Raw genomic sequence first — 25,912 nt, forward strand, 5'->3', positions numbered from 1 at the left:
ACATCCTGGCTTAAAAATCAGTATTTTAAAAATTAATTTCATCAAATATATTTTTGTTTTTTGTCCCATCTCCCCAACTCCAGCTGAGAAAGGAAGGCAAAACTAACTCTAAAATACCCAAGTAAACATATAAAACTATTAGACATGTTCAAAATATATGTGATAAATATATGTATTCACACATACATAAATATCTCAATCTGCATCTTGAGGTCTTTAGCTATCAGGAGATTATTAGCATGTTTCCTCAAGATTGTTTTAGAATGCTGGTTGGTCATCTTGTTGAACTAGTTCCTAAGTCTTTCAAAGGTTTTTGCCTCTACAATGTTGTTATTGTATAAATTATTTTGTTATATTTTAATTAATTAAATTGTGTTCCCTGATTCTACTTATTTCACTCTGTATTGCTCTTTTTAAAATATAGATATCCTTCAACATAATACAGGTGCATTTTTTGCTACTTCACTTGTGTTTGTTCTGTTATAGAGCAGGTTCAAGTTTCTAAGTCAGTCCCTGTTATATCTAACAGTCAGTTGTACTGTTTTCAGTAGTGTATGGATGGAGCTTCATCTATGCTTTCACTAATTGAGCTGAGGACAATATTCAGTGAGACTGATTTGGCAGCAGAAGTAACCTATGCACTTCAATGGTAGGTAGCTCTTCTCAATGCACCAAAGCAATCACTAGAATCAGATTTCATTTTCAATTTATCAATTAGCCAGCTTTTTCTGGCTCATTGGGGCTCTCATCATAAAAAGGGTGGTACAGCTGGCACCTCCTTGACCATTTTGCTTTGGAAGTTTCAATCTTTATAGAGAAGTTGAAAATAATGTTGAAAAAGCTTGAATCATTTGGTTTTTCAATGAGCACAAAAGGTGTACTTCTCTCCTATCTAAAGAATCTGAGCAGATGAAGATGGTTGCTAGAAGTGATTCTCCTACTTTTTGTTACAACCCCCATCTATTTTTTTCCTTTTATTCCAAATTATCCTAGATAAAGAGTTTTTGTTGTTGCTACCAGTTTCTGTGACTATGTTATTAATAATTATAATTACTTTCTGAGAGAGGAAGAATCTAGCTATATATCCTATTGATTTCCCGGCAAGGAGTAATTGCTACATGCTGGAAAATAGGTTCAGAATCCACCAGCTGGTTCCAAGTGAAACATTTAACTTCTGTCTTATATGTCCTGATTTTTTTTAAATCTCCCAAATACCACAGGCTTTTTTCTGGCAGAGTTGAAATAGGCATGAAATGAAGGTTCTACTGACTACACAAAATGAGGAGTCATTTTTTTCTATTTGTTATTGTGTATTTTAATAGACCATCTTAAATTAACATGAATCTCTCATTAATGAACTAGGAAATCTGAATCAAACAAGATCCTGTTTCAAATTATCCTTTAATTTCCCTACATAAAGTTTTCTTCACATTTCTTTGTTTTTAAAATATCATACATATCAGAATGATTATTAAATGGTTTCTGCTTCTGTGATTGCCTATGCTTCACCAATTGGTCATCTGGAGAACTATTTGGAAATAACTGCTAAAGAAAATCTATAATCACTGTCTGAAGACTCCCCAAAGCTTTGAGAAATCCAATCCCTTAGTGGTTTGACAAATGGAATGGCCACGAAGAACTTGTTAGGTGCCAAATGAAGTTTTGAGTTTGGGGTTATATCATTTTTATGGCAGGGTAATTTCTCAATTGAGAAACAATTGATATTCCAGATCTCTCTTCTAGTTCTTGGGTTGAATTTTGTATCCTTTGGTTTTCCTGGGATGATATACAAATGAGCTAGTTGGTCATTGAATCTCAGTTAAATGTAATCATTCTTGCAAATGTAATCTCTTATATCAAAACCAGTTTCTTCAAAGACCTGTAGAGATCATCCAGTATGCTGTTGGGAATTTCAACTCATTTGGTCTCCATGATGAGCACCAGCAGCAGAAGAAGAGCATCCTGGCCCTGCCAAGGGAGGTGGGGAACAGGAAGGGTATTGCACACACACCCATGTTCTCTCACACACACACATACACATACACATCATACCCCCACACACACAGTCATAGTCATACAGTCACAAATGCCAGCTACAATGGCTCCCTGAGTAACACAAAAATCACCCACTCCAAAATCACCCACTCGCCAAAAGGCAAGAAAGAGATGGGGAGGGGTGGAAGCCTTTCACATCCATCCCAACTATGTGCAGATTCCCCCAAAAGAATATTTACACTACTACAGTAAGTATCTAACAGAATTAGAATTGTCTTCATGGTAATAGATATCTGCTGGATGAGCCATGATCAGTGATTGGATGGTAGCAGCAAAGTGAAACATTCGCCATGGCTGAAATTAAGCAACTGAAAAAGGACTAAATAGATTTTTAAAAAGTACTTGATGTGTCACAGCCTCATTAGTCCAGTTGAAAAATAATATGGACCTTCCTGGGAAGTGTGAATGGAGAGAAGGGGAAGGATATGCAAGTTGGGAGAATAAAATTACAACATTGACAACTGATTGTTTATAAGGGGTAAATGATAATGATGGGTTAAAAATTACTATGAAATTGTGGACCTGGGAGATCGGAAAATATGGTACAGCATATTTAGTCACTAAATCAATGTAGAGAAGTTAAGAAGGGATGATTTTGTTCTGTTTGGGTCATGTGGATTTGAATTAAATATGGGATGTCCAATTGAAGATGTATGGTCTATGGGGAAAAGTTCTATATTTGGAGACAGAGGATGTGAGTTAATCTCCTGTCTGCTATTTAATATTTTTGTGATTTCAGGTAAGACACTTAGCCTTCCTAGATCTCAGTTTCTTCAGCTTTAAAATTTTGAAGTTGCATTAGAAGATCTCCAAAGTTCTCCCAACTCTGAATTCACAATCCTAAAGTAATCTTTAATTGAAAAACTAGGATCATTTATATTAATTTTTTTCATGGAATGTTTAAAAGTTTTGTATATTTAAGTGACCTAGATGAGTTCTGCAGAGTTCAAGTGATTACTGAGAATTTAAGTTTGCTCTTGATTGCATCTAAACTCAGAAATTAGTAATGACAGTATTTAGGAGTCAGAAGGGAGCTGAGGGATTACCTAATTCAAACTATTCATTAAAAATCCAATTCTGTAATATATCCAAGAAGTCACTTTTGGAGCTTTCTACTTATTAAACAATTTTCCCTTAAGTCAATTCTAAATCACCATCTTCCTCATATATTTTAAGAATTTTTAATAGTTCAGAAATTCACTAGAATTACAGTTGTTTTTCCTGCATAGTAACAGTTCTAATTCCCATGTGGTTATTGATATAACAATACTACATCATGCGTTATGATGGATGAGAATTAAAGAATGAGTAACATGACATATGAAATGAAAAATTCCATTCAAGATTATTCTAAAGTACATAAGCTTACCGTTAGCATATCATCACATTTCATATCTGGTGTATCTCCATCTTCACTTTTATTGTAGAATTTTCGGAAAAAATTGAATGCCACAACTGTGTATAGATAAACAACAACTGCCAGCAATCCCACAGTCAATACAAGCTATAAAACAATGAAAAATACATTGAACCCATGTGAAAATCATTAATCATTTACCCAGGATATTTAACATGCATATGGACATATATGTCATGCTGTTTCCCCTGACAGAATGTAAATTTTTTGAGGACAGAAACTTTTTTGTTTTTGTCCTTGTATTCCAATCTCCCAGCACTTAGTTAATGTTTGTTAATTGTTTAAAATAACATTGAAAATTGTATTAAAAGTATAGAATTGATTGAAAATAGTATTGAGCTACTTAAAAGGTTTAACGTTTAAACATCTTCTTCCAATCACCAGATGCTAGGCAATGTCAACTATTATTACAGTTCCCAGACTTAATTCTGATGAATCGAGAATGTCAAATTCTCTCCTGATAGCCTTTTTGGGGCTTTGCATCTTTGTATTACCAAAGAAAATATTAGTGTACACTTCCTGGGCTTAAATAGTAGTTCTTACATATAAACTCATCTGTAAGTATTATGGAACAAGGATTTCCTGGGTTCTGTTTCTTCTATCAAGAACACTGCTACCCTGTTCTGGTCAGCTCTGTTATTCTAAGATATGCCTCTAATCCTGCAAAATGTTGTGATTCAGTTTCACTACCTTGTCTTGTCTTGGATCATTACAAATATCTATCATATTTTATCTACTCAAAAGTTGCCAACAGAAAACTGAGAGGCAAGAGATATGGGTTCTTATCCTGGTTCTACCATTGACTTGAGTATATGAATCTTAGATGTGTTACCTGATTTCTAACCTACATTTATAAAGTTTGATGTTGGGGAAAATACAAACAAATGAACAAACAACTATTTATCAGACAATCCCAGGCTGGTCACTTTTCAAACTGTAGCACTCGTAGTCATCTATATGAATTAAGAAGTTTTCTAAAGTTGTGGAAAAAGAAGTGGAAAGACTTTACCTGTTTACCATTGTGGGTCACTGAAGACAAGATGGTACGTAATGTTTTGAATCCCATAGCAATGTCGAGAAGATGTGCAGCAAAAAAGAAATTATTGTAATGTCCAAGGACAGACATGGTCATGTACCAGGCTAAATAGAGAAATGACTATTGAGAAGAAACACAGAAAAAGAAAATCATCAGTTTGTTATCAACTTAATACCATCTAAATACAATAACTTTATTTCCTTGATTATCTTTCAGAATATAAGTAAATTCAAATAGTCATGTTAATTGGTCATTTACATTTTTTTAAGTGGACTCTTCCAGATCATTAAAAATTGTCTTCAGGAGGGAGGGACTAATTGCTTTTCTTGTGACTTTTTCAGAACTTATTACAATACTCTACACCCAGATGGTCAGTAAATGTTACTGACTTATTATACTACAAAAAGTCCAAGGAATTAGCAGATGATACTTGGATTTTCTGTTTTTTTCCTCTCACTTCTCCCTTTATTTGAAACAAATAAATTAGCCTTTAGATGACATGTAGTACAGGGTTACTGATAAAATTTTGAATTACACTGTTTGAATGAGAATAAAAAAACTTAGAATTTGTGATCATGTATTTATATGTGGAAGTTGAAGCTTTTGGAATAAATGAAATCTGTGAGGAAAATCGGATAGCAGAGCAAGAATAACAGAATGAAGATGAACCCTTGAAGTACTTGCATATTTAGAGTACAGGTTAAAGAAGGAAAGTCAGCAAGAATCAAGACTCTGTAATGGTATGGAAAGAAAGGGAAGAAAGAGTTTAGGTTTAACAAAAATATCTACAAACATCTATTAAGTACAGCCTCAGTGACAATGATTCAAGAGGTCAAAGAGAATGAGGACTGATTAAAAAACTGTTAAACTTGATCTCTTGACAGTGAAAGGTAGAGTGTTAGGGAAAAACACCAAGTTCTCAAGGAGTTAAGGAGTTGATAAAGTAATAAAATTTGTGATTTGTTATAACATCTTTTAAGCATTTACTATAGATCTGAATATAGCTGTATAATAAATATTTATTGGGCTAAAATAAATATGCAAGATTTTTCTTTTTTTTCAAATTACTATGATTTGAGTGGATTATGGTGAATGAATGATGAAATATTTCAAGAGGTTAAGATAAATTTAAGGTGGTAGATTACATTTAAGGGGAAGCACAGAAGGATTTATGGAGAATGTGGAAACTGAATTGGACACTGAAGGAAGGGACATCAGGAAGGGAGAAGGAAATTTCAGGCTGTTTCAGAGTAAACCAAAAGTCAAGAGAAGAAAGGGAAAGATGAGAAGGGGCAACAAAGATGTCTGTTTTTTTTTTTGCAAGGCAATGGGGTTAAGTAAGTGACTTGCCCAAGATCACATAGTCAGGTAATTAAGTGTCTGAGGTCACATTTGAACTCAGGTCCTCCTGCCTCCAGAGCTGGTATTCTATCCACTATGATACCTAGCTGCCCCTCAGATGTCTATTTTGCTTTCTTTAAAAAAAATTTTCCCAATTACATTAAAAATTTCTAATATTACTTTTTAAAAAAATTTTGTGTTCCAAATTCTTTCCCTTCCCTCATCCTTTTCCCCTCCTTGAGAAGGCAAGCAATTAGATATACGTTATACATGGGAAGAAGTCATGTAAAACATACTTCTATATTAGTCATGTTATAAAGGAAAACAGAGACTAAAAACCATGAAAAATAAAAAATGTTTAACAAAATATGCTTTAATCTGCATTGAGATACTATCAATTATTTCTCTGGAGATGGATAGCATTTTTCTTTCATCATAAGTTCTTCAGCATTAAGAGACATCTAATTTGATTGAAATGTATTAAGTATATAAAGAAGAGTTGTGCAAAATGAATCAGGAAAGATAAAGAGTCAGATTATAGTGGGTCTTGAATTCCAGGGTTGGAAATATATATTTCACTTAGTTACAATGAGGAAGCACTACAAGTTTTTGAGTAGAAGAATAATATGGTTAAAGTTGTTTGTGGTGTGGAGAATGAATTAGAAGATTCCAAATCAATTTTAACCCAATAATAATATTCCTGAAGACAGGAATTAAGAAGTTATAAAAGTCTAAAGAGAAAAAAATGGATGACTGAGTGAAGTTAGTTGAAGTAGGAATAGTAGGAATATAAAGTGGGGAATAAATCTAGGGAGATTTTTGAAGGCAGAACTGATAAGAATTAACAACTGCTTAGCTATCTGTAATAAAGGAGAGGGAGAAATCTGAACTCAGAACAACATGAATCTAGGCCCAATGCCCTATCCACTGGGCCCTTTGGCTGTTCCTATAATATCCATATTTAAAATAAGAAATTATGTGGGGGAGGCTTTCTGCTAAAGGTCATCTCTTATAATCCTCTTACTATAAAATGAGGAAACTTAAGTCTCAGAGGAGACTGGTCCAAGGTAATGCAGGTAGAAAAAGCTGAGCTAGGATTGAAGTTCAAATTATCTGACTCCAAAGCTGGTACTCTGTCTACTATATTACATTTGTCTCTGAAGATTGGGTCCTTCAGGAGCTTGAATGGGAGAAAAAATATCTGGAATTGTTGTAGTGATGGGAATGTGAAAAGAGGTGAATAAAAAAATTATAAGTACAATGTTAACTCCTTGAGGGTAAGACTCAGTTTTATATATGCATTCCCAGGACCTGGCCACAGTGTAGGCACTAAGTAAATGTTTGCTATTACTGATGGAAAGCATCCTAGAAAGGGCCTAGTAAATATTAGAAAGGCACAGGCTGTATTTTCATAACTTTTTCTGATAAAGCTTAGCAGCCCTGTGTAAGAAGCAGATAATACAGATAATGGAAATTTTTCTAAAGAAAATTAAATGAGAACACCTAGCTAAAATTCATAAACACATTTTGGAAAATGGGAAGAAAATAGTATTTCCTTTTTAAAGCAGGTGGTTTCCAAGCATTTCATTATTTTTTTATGTTACTTTGATATCCTCCAGAACCCTAGGTTTAGTTTTAAAATGCTTCTTAGTAAAAGAAGGATAAAGGAGCAAAATAATTTCATATGACCTTCCTTTCAGAAAAGATGATTTTGTCAGAATGAATATTTATTCAAATATTTGTATGACCTTTCCTCTTATTTTCTTTAGATTCTTAGAGGGTGCCAGTAAATTGGGAGTATTTGTTTTCTTTTAAGTTTTAATATGTTTCAAATGTAAATTAATTTACATCATAATTTCTTTTGATTTGTGAATATTCCACTTTCATTCTTTTAACTCCTGAAAACAATCTGAATGAGTTGAGAACTGTCATAATTTTGTTAGAAATTAACCATTAAATTGATATTTGTAAAAATTTAAAACATATATACACATATAAAGTCTTTTGTGCATCTTATAAATGATAAAAAGACATGGCTAAGTTGGTTTAAAATCTTTAGTTGCTATAGATTTATTAAAATAAGCTTACATTGTCAGTGAAAACAACTCCTAGTTTCCACATCTGATATTTCACATCAATTGAATTAAGCCTGTAATGATAAAAAAAAGAGCATAGCTTTTGAAATAAAAAAATAACCCTATAGAATTAATTTTTACTACTGTGAATGATAAAGTATCTCGGTGGATAACTACCAATCATATTTTGAAAGGTGTTAAAAGAAGACTTCACAGTATCTCTTGAAAATACATTCTAACACCTTCTAAAGTGTAAAACAGACTTTATGAAATGCTCTCCCTTGCTATATAAGAATATAACTTCTGATTCTGTCCCCAGTAGACTTTTCATTTATTTCACTTTTGAAAGGCTATATTAGTTTTATCTTAGGTAAAATACAAATTCCTCCTACTTTGCATTCCTGAAAACTATAAAAATGTACACACATATTTTTGACTTACATCAAAATTTTTTAAATCTTCCATCTCCATGACTTTGCACTGGTTGTTTCCCAAGCTTGGAAGGTCTGGAATGCCTTCCCTTCTCACCTTTGAAACACAGAATCCCTCTCTTTCTTCAAGAAGCAGCTCAAGCAGTATCTTATCTATGAAGCCTTTCCTGAATTCAGCTGCTAGTGCCATCCATCCCTTCCAAAGCAATCAGTATTTAAAGAATTTTTTATACCTACTCTATATAAGCTAAAGCCAAATTCAACTGAGATTTTGTTAATACCAGTATACAGCTGAAAAAAAATTTTTATATGATTATTATATAATCTCATTGATGATCCCCTCCCTATGGATAGGACTGAAAACTGATTTTCTGAATCTTTATAATACTTTTCTATGTTTTAATAATCATTTCTTTTAGGAATTCAATTCATTATACTTTAAGATTATTAATTTTTTATTTTAATTCTAAACAAAAAAAAAAACCTGTTGGTTGTGTTCTAAATTTATATGGCTTAATTTATAATACCTTTAGTGCAAAGAACATTAGATAAGTAAGTTAAGCATGTGATTTAGAACAAGCCTCTTGTCCTCTTTTGCCTCAGTTCACTGGACAATGAGAAGTTTAGGCTATACAACCTTCCCAACTTCCAGATTCTATGGGAACAGTCACTGTCAGTCCTTTGACCTGTTTATGTACACTAAAGAACATTTGCACTTTAATCTCTTTTTATATGGCTTATTTAATAACTTGTGAGATATTTCCTAGTTCTAGTATATGACTAGTATAGTCCTTAATCTTGTAAAACTGTTAACCTTCCCTATTTTTATACTGACTCTGTATTATCATCCATGTAATCCTATCTAAACTAGTGTCTCCACATTATCTCACCAGGCTCTCCTAGTTATACATCATAAGTTCCTTAAGGCTTCTTTGGGCTAACAAAGACCCTAAAACTCCCAGTCAAGTTGATCTCTTGCTTTAAAAATTTAAGGTTAATCTATAGCCTTAGTTCCTCCAGATGTCATGGATCTTTAAGCCATACCTTAGTTGCTCCCTGGTACTTCCAAGTTCTGCCCCTAATTCCTCCCATTTCTGACCATGCTTCTCTCAGTGATGCCCCTAATTCCATTTGATCCCTCCCCCAAGGGCTCTTTGAAAGAAAAATGGCTTTTCCCTCTGCAAGGTGCTGACCAGTTTAGACTGCTTTTTGCTGCCTCTCGTTAAGCCCAGTTGCTATAGCAACTCTCATACTTCCTTTGCCTGGCTATTTAGGGATACTCAACTTCCATAGGAAAATTTAGCTGGTCAACTCTTGGTATTGCTTATTTACTTGTGGTAACCTTTATAATAAAGTTTCCTTTTTCTTTTCTTAAGTCAGAGAGTTGTCTGATTTCCTCGTTCAAAAGAAACAGCTGTTTCTAAGATCTCCCCACCCCAGCCTATCTCAGTACATTATGACTTTATTCCTTTAATCATTTTAGATCTCAGGGAATTTTGAGGCAGTCCACATTTCTCTTTAAATGTAGGTATCAAAAGTACAATTATAGAGCTATTTTAGAAAAGCAGGATTACTTTCTGTATAAAATACTATGTTTATACCTATAGATAACTATAGTACAAAGATTTTGAAAATGGTATACTAGACTTTGGTCTTCATTTTTTAAAAGATACTAATAATACTGTGCTTAAAAGTAACTGAAAAAGACTGCTATATGCAAGAGAAGATTTTTCTTTTATTTAGAACTCTCAAAGTTATAATAAGATTTAATAATTACCCTTCAGTGTACCAAAGAAAAATTAGAGTAACTAATTTGAGATGCTGGGTGGCTTTCCTGGGGCTTCCAGAGTGATTTAGGGTTTTTCTCACACTAAACTAGTGGATTTGACTAGAATGTGACTTTCAGTGGTACTGTCATTATAAGCCTTTGAGCAAGATGGATGTTTGTTGGTTCAGAGTGAATATTCCAAATAGGTACTTATCTATATATTTTTCTATATTTTATATCTATTTCTTTATCTAGTTATGTGTATAGTTTATAAAGTAATATAGATATGTGTATGTATATTGTATTTTTAACTCCACTGATATGTAAGATATAATGATTTGTAACAGTATACATCATATAGGTGACATATAGACTATATAGTTATGATGGGGAGGGGGTCTAGAGGAAGGAACAAGGGAATAGGACATAGAGAAGGACAGGAATGGGGAAGGGCAAATGTCTGGTTACATAACTATTTTTTGCCCTCATTAATCCAATTGCATGGATCTATGTGAAATAGGATCACAAACAACTATACCTAATTAAAAGGTGGCATTCGTTTTGATAGTCACTTGTATGCCTAGCTTTTCCTTTTATCTCACATTATGCCTAAGTATATTTACACACTATCACTAAAACAAATATCTTTATTGCAGAACATGTTCAAAGTCTGTAAAAAAAATTGAAAGATTGCCTAAGATGGGTCTTTTAAAGATAAAATATCACTTTGTGGAAAGAAGAATTTCCACATACCAGTTCTCCAAACTGATGAAGTCACAGACTTCAAATTCCCTCCTTCTCTCAAAAAATTATAAAAATTGGGAAAGCAGACTAATTTCAACGATTCTTCATTATTAGTAGGCTTACTGATAAAATGTAGGTTTGCTAATATAAGTAACTTACATTTAACATTTAATATTTAGCATACCAATGTTTGTTAAGTCTGGGAATGAAGCTAAACTAAATGATCAACTATCTCTGAGATGAAATACTATATCTAATATATAAGAAGTATATATTATTTGTATTATATCATATATTATGATATATTACATATATAAGAAATATATCTACATCTATACTTTTCATATTTTGTTCTTGTTCTGTGGCAAAAAGGTCTATGACATGGAAGGCAGAAGAAAGTACTCACACAGCTGATAAGGAGCTGTCTTTCTTTGGCTTTTTCTTTTCTCGAGCATCACTGAAATCTAGAGCTGCTTTATCCATACCTAGTAATTCACTGATTCTATCTCGGCCATAGAACTCTCCATACTTATCCATAACCTGAAAGAAAGAAAAAGGTAGAAATCTATTTTTGCTAGCTTCAAGTCCTCAAAAAATTTCATTTTCATCATTTAAACACAAATATTAAGGTGTTTTTTATTTTTCTGTCTTTCCCATAATGTTTATTCATTATTTGGAATCACATTGCTTCAAAATAAATAAAAATAATTAAAAGCTCTTAAAACATAATTACTTGATGAATATGTCTTGTCTATTTTAACCTCAGTAGCCCAAAGGAATTTGTACATTGTAGGCACAAAAGCTATTTAAATCATCATTTTCTTCACTTATAAGGAGCTACTCCCTAACATAGCCAAGTGTACCAGTACCAGTTATTCATTTACTTCATTGGGAAATGAAGAACTGAGACTCTAATCTGGGTAAAAAGTAGACTATGTTTACCTTGACCAGACTCTTTTTAGTGTCACAAGTGAAATTTAACAAAAGATTGACTGAGGCACATTGTCTTTAAGCAAGAGAACATTTTATTAACAGGGGCACTACTTGCCAATAGAATAGGTCAATAAATGTCTCAGCTTAGCCAAAGACACTGAGATGGGAACTCAGTTCCTTTTTATAAGCTTAGAACAAAGACAAGAAGAAGAGTAGGTGGGGGAATAATACAATTTGGCTTTAGGGTTAATGACATCATGGGATTGAGAACAATATGATGGTTACTTGTTAAAACATAGGGAACAATATAATCAACTAGAAGTTGGGAATAAGGGGCTAGGAAAAACCCTCATCTTCCTTTCTAAGAACTAAGAAATGTTCATTGCTTGAATCCACCTGCAAGGATCGGAGATGTGGAGCAGACATCCTTGAAGGATACTGGATTAGTCTCCCTAATGTCCATCCACATCCCTCAAGGTTAGCAGATTTCCTTGAGGCAAAAGTAGAACAGTGATTACCAAAGGAACTGGACCTTTAAACTTAGCTTATTACAGGCCAGCTGAATTTCTAATAGTTGAGAGACAAAGAATAATAACATAGTGCATTGGAGGACAAAATCAATTAATTGTAAATAGGATCAAGAAAGAAGGCTACAAAATCAATTTAATCTTATTTGTCAATTCTTTAAAAATATATGTTCTAATTATCTATTTATTCAAACTCTAGCCTCAGATAAGAGGTTTTCCTTTTCCTTTTTTGATTTAAATAAAAATAAGCAATAGTAAGAAAGTGCTAATCCATTTAAAACTTTAAAACTTTGTGTTTAAACTAGTGAACACTGTGAAACAAATATCCAAAAAGAAAAAAAGAAGAGGGTTACTTAATTTTTTCCTCTTGCAACTACACCTAGCAAGTAATTCTGAGTTGGAAATATTTCCCTCAGGTTTCTGGTGGAATACAAGGTGAATTTTCATTTCTTTTTTTTCTTTTCTTATTGATATTTTATTTTTCCAAATACATGTTATGAAGGTTTTTTTTAACATTTATCCATATGCCTATATATATTTTTAAGTTACAAAATATCCATCCACCCTTCCTTCCCATCCCTCACCCCCTCAGAGGTGAACACATTTGTGTAAAAATATGTTTTTCGATATGAGGAACTAGGATTAAGGAAAAGAAAAACACAAGAGATTTTTTTTTTAAAAAGCATGTATTATTCATTAAATTCTGGAGGACTTTGTTTTGTTTTGTTTTTCTTCCTCTGGATGGGGAGAGCATTACCTATAGCCAATCTAATAGGGTTGTTCTAACTCGCTGAACTGCTGAGAGCAGCTGTATCTATCAGGGTTGATCATCTTGCAATGTTATTGTTAATGTGTACATTATTCTCTTGGTTCTGCTCCTTCACTCAGCATCAGAACCTATAATTCATTCCATGCTTTTCTAGAATCTGACTATTTATGTTTTTTTACAGAATAATAGTATTACATAGTATTCATGTACCACAGCTTGTTTAGCCATTCCCCAATTGATGGGCATCTCCTTAATTTCCAATTCTTTGCCACTACAAAAAGATTTGCTATGAATATTTTGGAACATGTGGGATTTTTCCCATTTTTTTATGATTTCTTCTGGATATAGGCCTAGAATTGGAATTTCTGGGTCATAGGGTTTGAATTTGCTCTTTGCACATAGTTCTTTATTGCTCTCCAGATTGGTTGGATCAGTTCATTGAGTTATCAATTCATAATTACTAGAGTTTTTTTTAATACCTATAGTGAAAATTGAAGAGGAAAAGACTAGGGTTTTAGATGTCACATAAGATAATTTGTACTGAGACATCATTGATTTTCTTTGCCATTTCAGAGAATTCTTTTTTAAATCAAAATGTACAATGTGGTTTTAGTCTCAGTTGTATCAGAAGTGACTATGGTGCATAGAGTTATTGGGCATTTATTTTACGACTGGTATAGTGTAGTTCTTTTTCAAAAAGTTTATCCTTTAAATTAAAATATCATTCTAATCTCATTTTTGAAGCATAAATATTCTGATCCCCATTTTACACAATTATTCAATATGTATTGCATACAAAAATTAAAATCTGCATTGTACTTAAAGGGTAAGGAAGAATTCAGAGAATTTCTTATAAAAATATTACCTTTCTTTTTACAAATTTGTCCCAGTAGTTGTTGGGAAATGACCTAAAAAAAGAAATTAATGCTTATTTTATTCAACAATTATTTAAAAATAGAGAAAACAGCTGACAATTTTTATAAAACTACATCTTCAAATATATTTTTCTTTAGGAACAAAGAATCAATTCAATTAAACTTTATCAGATGTCTACTATGGTTGAGGAGACAGATGGTAAAGTGGATAGAGCACCAGGAGTCAGGTCAAGAGGACCTGAATTCAAATCCAATCTCAGACACTTACTGTGTGACCCCGGACAAATCACTTAACTCTTATTTACTTCAGTTCCTCATCTGTAATATGACTTGGAGAAGGAAATGGGGAAACACTAGTCTTTCTGCCAAGAAAACCCCAAATGGAGATACAACTAAATCGATATAACAACACAATGGGTTGAGATCACAAGACGTGTATATTAAAATATATTGAAGAAAAATATATATATATAAGTATATAAACATATATATAGATTTATCTACTATTAATTCTTTAAAATTTGTTGCAAAGAAAAAATTTGCTGAGTATAGAATTAGAGAGACATATTTAGAAAGAAAAGGAGCATAAGAAGAAATCTATCAAAGACAAATGAAAACAAAATAAAGACCAAGCATAAACATCCACTAAAGGGATGTTATGAGTAAAAATCTCATTAATAATCAATTAAATAATTAGCATATAATTAAGTTAAATAATAATTAAGTTAAATATTTAATAAACAAAAATGAAAAAGAGTGATGATTACCTAAGAGGGTGTTTTATGTAGTTGTTTATATAGTAGTGTAGGTTCATGGAAATGATGAAGACATCCCTCATTTTTTGATTCCCTCCTCCCCCCAAGTCATCTATTAAAATAGCCATTCTCTTTTTAGACATCTGTAATTGTTTTTTAAAGTTATACACTTGTTGGTACATATATTGCCTGTTATTTTTTTTGTTATGGGTATTTCAACCCATTTATAGTGCTATAATATCCTAGATAGAGCTAAAAGAGATCTAAATGTCATCTAGTTAAGTTGCTTCAAATAATACAAACTTTTCAAGAAAAATTGTATGCAATTTTTTGTAAGTAAAAGTATAATTTTCTCTTCTGGATTAACATTTACCTAGGAGGCATTAAAGTTGAACAATGACTTCTTAGGGTTAAAAATAAAAGAAATTTTGGGGGGGGGTTTCCCTGTTAAGATCACTTACTATTGACTTAGCCAGGACATCATAGATTACTGTGTTTGATGACAACTTTCAACACAGTTAAGATCATATATACCTATGTAGTTATATGTGAATGTCAGTATTTTGACCTTAATGTCATACTACTTCCTTTGACTGAATATTTTTTCTTTTCTCTGTGGCTGAGATAACTCCATTACCAGAGGTTAGGTAACTCTAATAGAATATTCTCAGCAAAAAAAAAAAAAAAAGTAACCAATGGTAAATTCTGTCACTTCCAGGATTGACAGGGTTCTTTTTTTAGAATATTCAAAACAGAAGAGTTGTAAAAATGACATCCTTCAGTAGGCTAAGTATTCTGATTTTCTTTGTTGAGCATATAAGTCAATTGAATTCTGACTACACCAGCTTTTCTAAATTTTTACTTTTTATTTTTTAACTTTTTGAAATTTTGGAGCACAGTTTCAATATGATACTATACTCACTGAGTATTGATTACAAGTCTATCCCACTGGCCTTTAATATCATCTTCAGAAGGTTGTTCTGTAATGTAAAGCCCATCAAATTCCAATTTCCGTGCTACTTCCTTTTCTCGCTTAAAAATAACCAGTGGAACCTGCAGAGGAAAAACAAATGCATTCAGAATTACTTTAGATGACCTGATCTCTTTAATGGCTACTAGTACATAACAGTTGTTGGGGGAAAATATTTCTCATGTATTTAAAGGCAAAGATTATGTTAAAAACAGATATATATATATATATATATATATATATATATATATATATATATATATATATATGGGCACATTTTTCACATTTATAAGTAACCAAAATGATTATCTAAATAGAAATTATTATGAACTTAATAGTCTTATTTTCAAATAAAAATGAAAAAGAGTGATGATTACCTAAGAGTGTGTTTTATATAGATTGTTTATATAGTAGTGTAGGTTCAGGAAAATGATGAAGACATCCCTCATCTTTTGATTCTTCTCCCCCCCCCAAGTCACCTGTCTATTTTTAGACAACTGTAATTGTTAGGAAGTTTTGCTTGAAATCAAATAGATTGAATTCTTTGCTCCTCCCATCCATCAATTATAGTTCTGTCCTCAGGAACCAAACAGAACAAATCTAATACCTCTGAAAATTCCTCAAATGTCTGGAGACAGCTATTGTATCTCTCCTAAACCTTCTCTTCTCCAGGCAAACCATCCTAGTTTTTTCAATCTATGCATATACAACAAGGACTCAAAGGGGTACTATCCAGCTTTTCAATGTCCTTCTTCAACTATGGTGTTCAGAACTGAATAAAATATGCCAGATGAATGATCCTCTTTATGAAGCTGAACACTGTATTAGCTTTTTTTTTTAGGTTTTTGCAAGGCAAACGGGGTTAAGTGGCTTGTCTAAGGCCACACAGCTAGGTAATTATTAAGTGTCTGAAACCGGATTTGAACCCAGGTACTCCTGACTCCAGGGCTGGTGCTTTAGGCACTACGCCACCTAGCTGCCCCTGTATTAGCTCTTTTGACAAAGTCATACTGCTGACTCTAACTGAACTTAAGAGTCTGCTAAAATCTCTATAATTTTTTTCAGAACAACTATTTTTTAAACCTTCTTACATATTATAATTTTGAAGTTCACTTCTTTTGTACTCAAATGCAATACTTTATTGAATTTTATTGTATTAGATTCAGTTCAGTGCTCAAGCACAGAAGTGTCACCAAAAAAAAATATCACTGGGAAATATTTGTCAAAAAAAATAAAATATAGGTACTGTTAGTAGATGATATTAAGACCCTTTTGGAGTTTGACTATCATTCACTGTGTTAGGTCTCCTTCCAATCTGCAAATCTGATAAGTATCCATACTATCAATTTCTTTATCTTTATTTATTCTTTATTTTAGCTGTTGATAAAAATGTTAAAATATTTATCTTGATAACCAATTGTCTTATCTAATTTTCTGATCCTTTATTTACTACTAGTATATCAAAATTAAAATATTTAAAACTTAATTCAGTACTAATCCTTAAAAGCCATTTTCCCCCATGACTCCATATTTCTACTGATGGCAAACTACTCTTCTCCTAGTAACTTAGGTGCAAAAATCTTGCAGATAATCTTTGATTCTTTTTCCCTCCTCACCCCCCTATATCTAATTTGTCAGCAATCTGCATTCCTAACAGGTCAATCATATCTAATATAACATTGGAGTAAAAAAGTTATAGTGAGATTCACATGTGATTACTGAATGCTATATAATTTTAATAGAAGTGTTATAAAACATAGACTTTATTTGAGTAATTCATCTAAAAATTGCTCTGAATGTAGTATAGGGGTTAATTGAAGAAAACAAAAGTAACTGTGATATAAATATTGAAACAATGGAGGGAGAAATAGAAATATAAAAAAATCATAGATGGAAAACATTTTAGGGGAACAATGTATGGAGTGATAAGAAGAAAAGATGAAATCAGAACTCAGAACAAATGGTGGCCTGAATGCATATCTCAGTGAGTTTAACTTCATAAAAATGTTTATTATCTTAATTTGGAAAAGTATTTTTCCAATTTTAGCCAAATGAATGAAATATTACATTAGAATTAGAAACTATAGTCAAAATCATATCACATCATAATTTAACAACTCTAAAATGTGTCTTTCCTATTTGTTGAAAACTCTTAATTATCCTATTTTCCAGGTGGAAAATTTACTTTCCAAGTTGAATGACTGGAATAGTTTTGAATACAGAAACACACACACACACACACACACACACACACACACACACATACAGATACTTTGTTGGTCCCTTACTAACTTACTTTCAAGCAGTAGTATCCAATGATGCAGAAGAAGGAGATAACTGTATGAAGAATAGCAAGGATCCGAAGTGTAGGCTCCATGTAGCCACTGCTCTCCTCTAGAACATAGTGTACTGTAATGAGTCGATGTGATGTGCTGTCCAGACTACTTATTCTGGAATTTTCACTTGCACTGGGGGAAGGAATTTCCTTTCCTTCTACCACAGAAGAAGTAGAGACCTAATTGAAACCATTTAGAATCCAATCAGCTTCTTGAAATTAAAAAACATTATTTTCATTTCTAACAAAATATGAGATAATACTTAGAGATATGTTCTTCCTTTGAAGATAAATAGTTGATCAAGGAGTTTTCTAAAATAATGAAGGGACTAAAAGTCAAAGGATATATGTCACAAGGTCGATGATCATTTTACAAAATGTAATAAAATGGAAATTTTAACCCTTTACAAATTTTTCTGATCTAACAGAAATAAGCTGGGACCTAGAGACTACACAGGGAGAAAAGCAGATCACAATTTTGCATAAAATTAAACATGATAAAATAATCAATAAAATATTCCAGGGAGTCATTAGAACACCCCAATTCTAATCAGACAGACTAGTTTAGAACTAATAATGGGGAAGTCCATGCTCAAGAAGAGTTTGTCTGCCAGTGGTCTCAATTTGATTAAAATAAAAACAAAACCAATTCTTCCTAGGAAGTTCAAGAATGTATTTCAGTATCCACTAGTTTTCCTTTTTCATGATCATATTTAGAATGGCTATAACAGACATATCAACTTACACAATTGTTATACTTTGAAGCTCTAATTTGATTTCCACAAATCAATATATAATATTTAAAATAATGAATAAATATGCATACCTTATAGAAGAGCAGGATAAAGTTGATTGCAAATGCAACAAATAGGGCTAACATCCTCATATTGTAAAAGTTGCGAGCAAAGTAGTTCTAGAGATGATTTTAAAAAATCATATTAAAACATCATTAGAATGTGGGATCCGAGACTTACACTCCATGAAATACTTGTTTTCCTATCTAAGAACATTTTAGAATAAAAAAAATTATTCAAATAAATAGTACTCAAGTGATACAACTAAGAAAAACCTAAGTTATTCAGTAACCAGTCTTCCTAAACTCCCCAGGTTTCAGAATAATTTCAAATCATAAGTATTAAGGAACAGCAGGAAAAGGAATAGTTGGCTTCCCCCCCCCCCCTTTTATTTTGTTCTTCTACTCAACAATTACAAAAATAATGTAGTCAGAATAAGCCAAAGATTTGGAGATTATACCCAACACATAAATAATCAGTAAGCTCAGTATTCTGATTGTTTAGCAATCACTGTAAAAATCTGATCTTTTTTAGGCAAGAAACATGAAAGAGGTGCCTGGAGACTGAAAAACACAAGAGACACATTTCTTTGGAACATGGCTGGTCATGGAATACAACTGAATTGAAGAGGCATAAATAGCAAACGGGCTGAGATCTACAATGACAAATGTTGCCCATCATAAACAGTGACAGAAAGGGCAAATAGTAGAAAATTTAACTTTAGAAAAAAATCAGTAACAGAGACCAAAGACGTTGGAGCTCTACAGTCTGGCAGACAAATTCCATTTCAGTTGCTCCTTAAGGAAGCACTGCTATAAAGCGAATGCATAAATCACCACTGTGGTGTGTACATGGAGAACCAAAGTGAGATCTTCAATTCATAAATCCTATGGGGCAACAGTGAGCTTTGATAAGACCCTATTAGCCACAGGGTAGTTATTTGTAGTGATATACAAAGAGACCAAATCTTTTTTCTTTTTTTCTTTTTAGGTTTTTGCAAGGTAAAAGGAGTTAAGTGTCTTGCCCAAGGCCACACAGCTAGGTAATTATTTGGTGTTTGAGACCAGATTTGAACCCAGGTACTCCTGACTCCAGGGCCTGTGCTTTAGCCACTACGCCACCTAGCCACCCCCAAAGAGACCAGATCTTGAGGAAATAAGGTTAGGCAATGTGCTACAGTGGAAAGAGTAATGATTGTGAGTCAAAGAATTTTGTTTAAATACTTGATCTATCACTGTTTGTATGATTGTGGTTTTTCAGTTGTGTCTGACTATTCATGTCTCCATTTGCAGTTTTCTGGGCAAAGATATTGGAGTGATCTGCCATTTCTTTCCTCAGTTCATTTGAAAGATGAAGAAAGTGTAGCTAACAAGGTTATGTGATTTTGCCCAGGTAATACGGTCAGTGCCTGAGATCAGATTTGAAATTTCTGACTGCCAGGTCTGGTACTTTATCCCCACTGTGTTACCTAGTTGCCCCTGAATGATTGTAGGAATATCTCTTAACCTTTCTGAGTCTTAGTCTTCTCATGTGTAAAATGGAGGATTTGAGAAAGATGGATTCTGTTCCTCTCCTACTTTAAGTCTGATCCTCTGATCCTTGAAGAATTTTTAAACCTGTTTTTCTTCAAAGTTCTGGATGCAATAACTATAAAGACAAAGCAAAACAATTGCTGCTCTCATCTAGTAAAAAGGTTAATGACCTCATGATATAAATTATGTGTTAAAGAACCACCTTTACTCCCATCCCTTGCTTCTTTGTGGAAGGTGCAAAGAAGGAGCAACACTGTATGATGAAGAAATCTCAATATTTTGAATGATTCTCACAATGCTAAGGAAAACAGTGAAGGCAATGAGAAAATTACTCATGGGAAGGCCATCTCCATCTTCAAATCTTTTACTTTTGGAGAAAGACAACCATGTCCTATTGTTCAGTAGGTCAAATGACTAAATATGTTTTAAAAAATAGGAAATGACCAGAGAACAAATTAACATTACAGGTTTTTGTAATAAAACAATTTTTAGATACAATCCCTAATAAGTTCTATGCTTCACAACAGGTATAGCTACCAACCATAGTTATAGCATAGCATATTTCAGGATGTTTTAATGAGATTCTAAATCATCAAGAAAATATTAAATTCAGTAATATCTGTTTAAGAATACATGGAAATATAAAGGACATTTCCATAAAAAATTAAAACTGAAAAGTTAACCTTGGTTTCTCTACTAGTCTGGACACAAAAATCACCCAGAATAATCTATTCCCCTAAAAATATCACATATAAGATTTCATTGTACTTACAAATTAATAATTTCAGAAATGTGTATTTATTTCAAGACTCACAAAACATTAAATAACACTATCAGCTGGAAAATTTAGTATGTTTAATTTAATGTTCTTGTAGTTTCATGTAAAAATAATTTTAACATCTTTTTTCAAATTTTGAGCTATAAATTTTCTTCCTCCATTCTGCCCCTCCCCCATTATTGAGAAGGCAAGCAATGTGACATAGGTTATAAACATGCAGTCAGACAAAACACATTTCAATGTAAATCATATTTGAAAGAAAAGAGACCAATAAAAGAAGCAAAATAAAGGACAAGTATGTTTGATCTGCATCCAGAATCCATCAGTTCTTTCTCTGGAGATAGAACCTTTCATCATAAATCTGTCAGAATTTCCTTAAATCACTGTATTGCTGAGAATAGCTAAATTATTCACAGTAGATCATCATATGATATTGTTGTTACTGTGTACAGTGTTCTTCCAGTTCTGCTCATTTCACTTTTCAACAGTTCATGTAAGACTTTCCAGGTTTTTCTGAGAGCAATATGCTCATCATTTCTTATAATATAATAGTATTCCATCATAATCCTACATAACAGCTTGTTCAGTCATTCCCCAATTGATAGATAGCCCCTAAATTTTCAATTCTTTAATGCCATTAAAGTAGCTGCAATAAAAAAATAAACAAACAAATAAATAAATAAATAAATGTGTGTTTTTGTGTGTGTGTGTGTGTGTGTGTGTGTGTGTGTGTGTGTGTGTGTGTAGGCCCTTTTCCTTATTATTTTTTTTTCAAATTTCTTTGGGATAAAGACCTAGTAGTAGTAGTAGTAGTATTGCTTGGTCAAAAAGTATGCAATGTTTTTCTAGTCTTCTGTGCATAGTTCCAAATTGCTCAACAGAATGGTTGAATCAGTATACAACTTCACCAACAGTGCATTAGTATTTTCATTTCTCTACATACCCTTTGATATTTGTTATTTTCCTTTTCTGTCATATTAGCCAATCTGATAGATATATGCTGGTAGTTCAGAATAGCTTTAATTTGCATTTTTCTAATAAATAGTGATTTGGAGCATTTTATATGATTATAGATAGCATTGATTATTTTGTCTGAAAACTTCATGTTGATATCATGTGACTATCATTTGAGGAATGGCTCTGATTTCTATGATGTCTTTATCAGAGGAATTTACTTTTTGTGCTTCATTTGAGTATTGTATTTAAAAGTCAAATTTTCTATTCAACTCTGGTCTTTAAGAATTGCTTAGGGGCAGCTAGATGGCACAGTGGATAAAGCACCGCCCCTGGAGTCAGGAGTACCTGGGTTCAAATCCAGCCTCAGACACTTAATAATTACCTAGCTGTGTGGCCTTGGGCAAGTCACTTAACCCCATTTGCCTTGCAAAAACCTAAAAAAAATTGCTTAAAAGTCTACTATTTCAATTAATATATTTTTCCTTGAAGGATTTTATTCAGTTTTGATGAGGTGATTCTTGACTGTAATCATAGCTCTTTTGCCCTCCAGAATATCATATGCCAAGTCCTCTGATCCTTTAATGAAGAAACTGCTAAATCTCATGTTATTCTGACTGTGGCTCCATGATATTTGAATTATTTCATTTATGCTTCTTGCAAAATTTTTTCCTTAACCTGTGCACTCTGGAATTTGGCTATAATATTCTGGGGAGTTTTTGTTATGGGATCTTTTCAAGAAGTAATCAGTAGAGTCTTTGGATTTCTATTTTATCCTCTATTTCTAGAATATCAGATCAGTTTTCCTTGATTATTTATTTTTTTAATATTTTATTTTTCCAAATGCATGTTATGAAAGTTTTTCAGCATTAATCCATATGCATATGTATATTTGTAAGTTACAAAATTCTCTACCAACCTTGCTTCCAACCCCTCTCCCCTCAGTGGTGAACAGTCAGGTTAATTCTGTACATATATATATATATATATATATATATATATATATATATATATATATATATATTGGTATAAGGAATTAGAATTAGGGGAAAGAAGTAAATAAGAGATAATTTTTTTAAAGTGTATGCAGTGTTCATCAGATTCTGAAGGATTTTTTAGTTTGGTTTGGTTGTTCTTCCTCTGGATGGGGATAGCATTGTCCATAGCCAAACTAATAGGGTTGGGCCTAGATCTCTGAACTGTTGACAGGAGCTGTATCCATCAGAGTTGACCATCTCACAATGGTATCGTTAATGTATACATTGTTCTCTTGATTCTGCTCCCTTCAATCAGCATCAGATCCTGCAAGTCATTCCAAACTTTTCTAGAGTCTGATTATTCATGATTTCTTATAGAACAATAATATTCCATAATATCCATATACCATAACTTGATAGCTATTCCCCAACTGATGGACATCCCCTCAACTTCCAATTCTTTGCCATTAGAAAAGGAGCTGCTTTGAATATTTTGGAACATGTGGAACTTTTCCCATTTTTTTAATGATTTCTTCTGGATATAGGCTTAGAATTGCAATTGCTGGGTGAAAGAGTATGGACATTTTTATTGCTCTTTGGACATTGTTACATATTGTTCTCCAGTATGGTTGTATCCACCAACAATGCATCAATTCCCCAACCTCCCACAAGTTCTCCAACATTAATCATTTTCCCTTTTTGTCATCTTAGCCAATCTGATAGGTTTGAGGTGATACCTCAGAGTTGTTTTAATTTGCATTTCTTTAATCAATAATGATTTGAAGCATTTTTTCATATGATTATATATAGCTTAAATTTCTGCATTTGAAAACTGTCTATTCACATCCTTTAACCATTTATCAATTGAGGAATACCTTGCAACCTTATGAATTTGATACAATTCTCTATATAATTTAGAAATGAGACGTTTATCAGATCTCCTATTGTAGACATTGTTTCCCAGATTTCTGCTTTCTTTCTAATTTTGGCAGCATTGATTTTATTAGTGTAGAAGCTTTTAAATTTAATATAGTCAAAATTATTCATTGCAATTCAGAACATACTTTATTTCTTGTTGGTTATAAATTTGTCCCATTTTCCATAGATCTGATAGCATATTTCTTAGTCTATTAATTTATCTATGGTATCACACTTTATGTCTAAATCCTGTACCATTTTTTTTAATTTTTTAATATTTATTCTTATTTTATACAAATTTTTTTACATTAATAAAATATTCTTGTTTAAGAGTAAATAAAATACCCCTCCCCCATAAATATAGACTTGCTTGAGTGATAAAGTAAAGGGGAGAGAAAAAAATTAAAATAAAAAAATAATAGTAATAATTACGGAGCACTAGCCCTGGAGCCACAAGCACCCGAGCCCAAATCTGGCCCCATAGACCCAACAATCACCCAGCTGTGTGACATGCAAGCCACCCGAACCCCACTGCCCTGCAAAAACCAAAAAAAAAAGAAAAAAAAAGACCCAAAATAAAATAAAATATTAATAATAGTAGGGGTGGCTGGGTGGTGGTCAGAGCATTGGCCCTTGAGCCAGGAAGACCCAGGTCCAAATCCAGCCTCAGACAACCAGAGATCACCCTGCTATGTGTCTCCAGGCAGGCCACCCAGCCCCATTTGCCCTGTACCTCTCCCCAAATAAAAATAATAAAAAATGTGCTTCAGTCTTTGTTCGAACACCAACAACTCTGTAATGGGTGGGTCACATTCTTTAGGATAAGTCCATTGCAAAAGTTAACTTCCATATATTTCCACCATTGCCATTGCTGATCGCAACTCCCTCCTTTCTTATTTCTCCACTACCACATACTATATTTTCTCTCTCCTTTCACTGACTTTGCTGTAGGGTATCTCAGTGGCACAGCAGACAGATCCCTGGTCCTGGGGCCAAGAGGCCCTGAGCCCCCCTACCACCCCCTTAGGCCCAGCATCCACCTGGCCCTATGGTCCAGGACAGGCCATCCAATCCCAGCCCCTTGCAAGAAGTAAAAAAGAAAATGTGTTATATCTGACCACTCTCCCCCCATGGTCCATCCTCTCCTACATCACTCACATCCCCCCTTCCCCCTGTCCCCCTTCTCTCCTTCTTACTCCAGATGTCTATACCCCATTGAGTATATATGCTGTTTCCTCTCCTAGCCACCTCTGATGAGAGCAAAGATTCCCCCTTGCCTCCCCCCTTCCATATCATTGCAATAGCTCATTGTAATGAAGAAAAATCTTATTGTATGAAATATCTTGGCCTATTCCCCCTCTCCTTTTACTTTCTCCCATTACATTTCCCTTTTTTTCTATTGACTCCATTTTTACACCATATTTTATCTTCGAATTCAGCTTTCTCCTGTGCTTCAACTATAAAAGCTCCCTCTACCTGCTCTATTAACTGAGGTTAATATGAGTATTATCAGTGTTATTTTTTTAAGTAGGAATACATGCAGTTCATCATCATTAAGTCCCTCATATTTTCCCCCTCTCCTCCACTCTCTATGCTTCACCTGAGTCCTGTATATGAAGATCAAACCTTCTGTTCAGTTCTGGCCATTCCAAAAGGAACATTTGAAATTCCTCTGGTTCATTGAAAGTCTATCTTTTTCCCTGGAAGAAGACATTCAGCCTTGCTGGGTAGTTCATTCTTGGCTGCATTCTAAGCGCTTTTGCCTTCCGGTATATTATATTCCAAGCCCTACGAGCTTCCAATGTAGTCTGCTAAGTCCTGACTAACTGCAGCTCCACGATATTTGAACTGTGTCCTTCTGGCTGCTTGTAATAGTTTCTCTTTGACTTGGGAGTTCTGGAACTTGGCTATAATATTCCTAGGGGTTG

At 33.2% G+C, this 25,912-nt stretch overlaps 1 protein-coding gene across 13 annotated transcripts in view; it reads right to left on the bottom strand.

Moving 5' to 3' along the window:
- RYR2 (ryanodine receptor 2) overlaps positions 1-25,912 on the bottom strand; it is a 766,826-nt gene that overhangs the window by 23,428 nt on the left and 717,486 nt on the right. For all 13 annotated transcript variants that reach the window (XM_074222945.1, XM_074222939.1, XM_074222937.1 and 10 more), the window contains 8 exons: positions 18,858-18,944; positions 17,993-18,211; positions 15,649-15,779; positions 13,962-14,004; positions 11,274-11,407; positions 7,938-7,998; positions 4,482-4,628; positions 3,425-3,559 (listed from right to left, as the gene is read on the bottom strand). In XM_074222945.1, the coding sequence (XP_074079046.1) occupies positions 3,425-3,559; positions 4,482-4,628; positions 7,938-7,998; positions 11,274-11,407; positions 13,962-14,004; positions 15,649-15,779; positions 17,993-18,211; positions 18,858-18,944 (957 nt within the window). The remainder of the gene's footprint in view (positions 1-3,424; positions 3,560-4,481; positions 4,629-7,937; positions 7,999-11,273; positions 11,408-13,961; positions 14,005-15,648; positions 15,780-17,992; positions 18,212-18,857; positions 18,945-25,912) is intronic.

This window comes from Macrotis lagotis, chromosome 2, assembly GCF_037893015.1.
Source record: "Macrotis lagotis isolate mMagLag1 chromosome 2, bilby.v1.9.chrom.fasta, whole genome shotgun sequence".
Classification (NCBI taxonomy): domain Eukaryota; kingdom Metazoa; phylum Chordata; class Mammalia; order Peramelemorphia; family Peramelidae; genus Macrotis; species Macrotis lagotis.